The sequence below is a fragment of the Penaeus monodon genome, chromosome 32, assembly GCF_015228065.2.
Source record: "Penaeus monodon isolate SGIC_2016 chromosome 32, NSTDA_Pmon_1, whole genome shotgun sequence".
NCBI lineage: Eukaryota > Metazoa > Arthropoda > Malacostraca > Decapoda > Penaeidae > Penaeus > Penaeus monodon.
This window is the reverse complement of record NC_051417.1, coordinates 27,597,344-27,598,283: the sequence shown is the minus strand read 5'-3', so window position 1 is coordinate 27,598,283 and position 940 is coordinate 27,597,344. Positions and strand designations below refer to the sequence as shown.

The 940-nt window shown below is 44.1% G+C and overlaps 1 protein-coding gene across 1 annotated transcript in view; it reads right to left on the bottom strand.

Moving 5' to 3' along the window:
• The window catches only part of LOC119593778 (low-density lipoprotein receptor-related protein 2-like), a gene marked incomplete at its 5' end in the record, with an annotated part of 22,640 nt that overhangs the window by 11,397 nt on the left and 10,303 nt on the right, over positions 1-940 (bottom strand). The window contains 3 exon segments of the mRNA XM_037942802.1: positions 1-113; positions 330-479; positions 695-821. Of these exon segments, the coding sequence (XP_037798730.1) occupies positions 1-113; positions 330-479; positions 695-821 (390 nt within the window).

The window sequence follows — 940 nt, the reverse complement described above, 5'->3', positions numbered from 1 at the left end:
GACAGCCACACTAATTGCTCGAGATACGCCCTGTACAATGGGCACCGTGACTCCTGTCTCCCTGTTGACACTGTAGATACTCCCTCCCCAAACGTCGCTCACAATCACAGTGTCTGAAAGTTTGACGTAAAAAAATGTAAAAGGGAATATGAAAAAGTGAAGAAAAAAAATCATCCAGCTACTATAGGCCACTAAAAAAATAAATGTTTATACAAGTGTTCCCTTTCCTTTTCTAAGTCTCCCAATCTCGTTTGAATTGGGATTCATACGAATCTGATTAGCGATTTCCCTTCCTTAAAGAAATATCAGCAAGTACTCCTCGAGCTCACCCTGAATGGGATCGTACGCAAGGCCTCCAATCCGCTTGAGTGGCACCCCGGGGGTCCAAGCGCCGAAGGTACTATGGCCATGGAGGCGCGGCGACAGCTTGTAGATCTTGTTTCCGTCGGCGATGAATGGGTACGTGCGCTTAGGGTTGTCTGAAAGCGTGAATACATGGGCTAATCATGACTCGAATTTATTTAAAGAACAGTCACTTGAAATGATCATGATTAAAACAAGATAAAAAAAAACTAAGAACATATTTTATATGGAAGTACTCTATATAAAAACTAAAAATAGCTATGACCTTTACACGAAAGAAAATTTACAATCAGCTTCATAAAAATAAAAAGTGGCTGCATTATTAGCTTACCAATACAAGTGTGGCCATCGTCCGCCAGCTCCATCTCTGCCGGACAAGCACAGGTGTATCCACTGACCGCCAGTGGGGACAACAAGCACAGGTGACTGCACTGGCGGAACGAGCAGGGGTTGGCGATCTGGCGGAGAGAGGCGCCCTTAGAGGGGAGAGCTTTCTTCTGTGGCTGTGTTTTTCATTGGGAAGAGGAGATCTAGGTCTCACAAGGCAATTATTCATCATTATTCATCCAAGTTACTG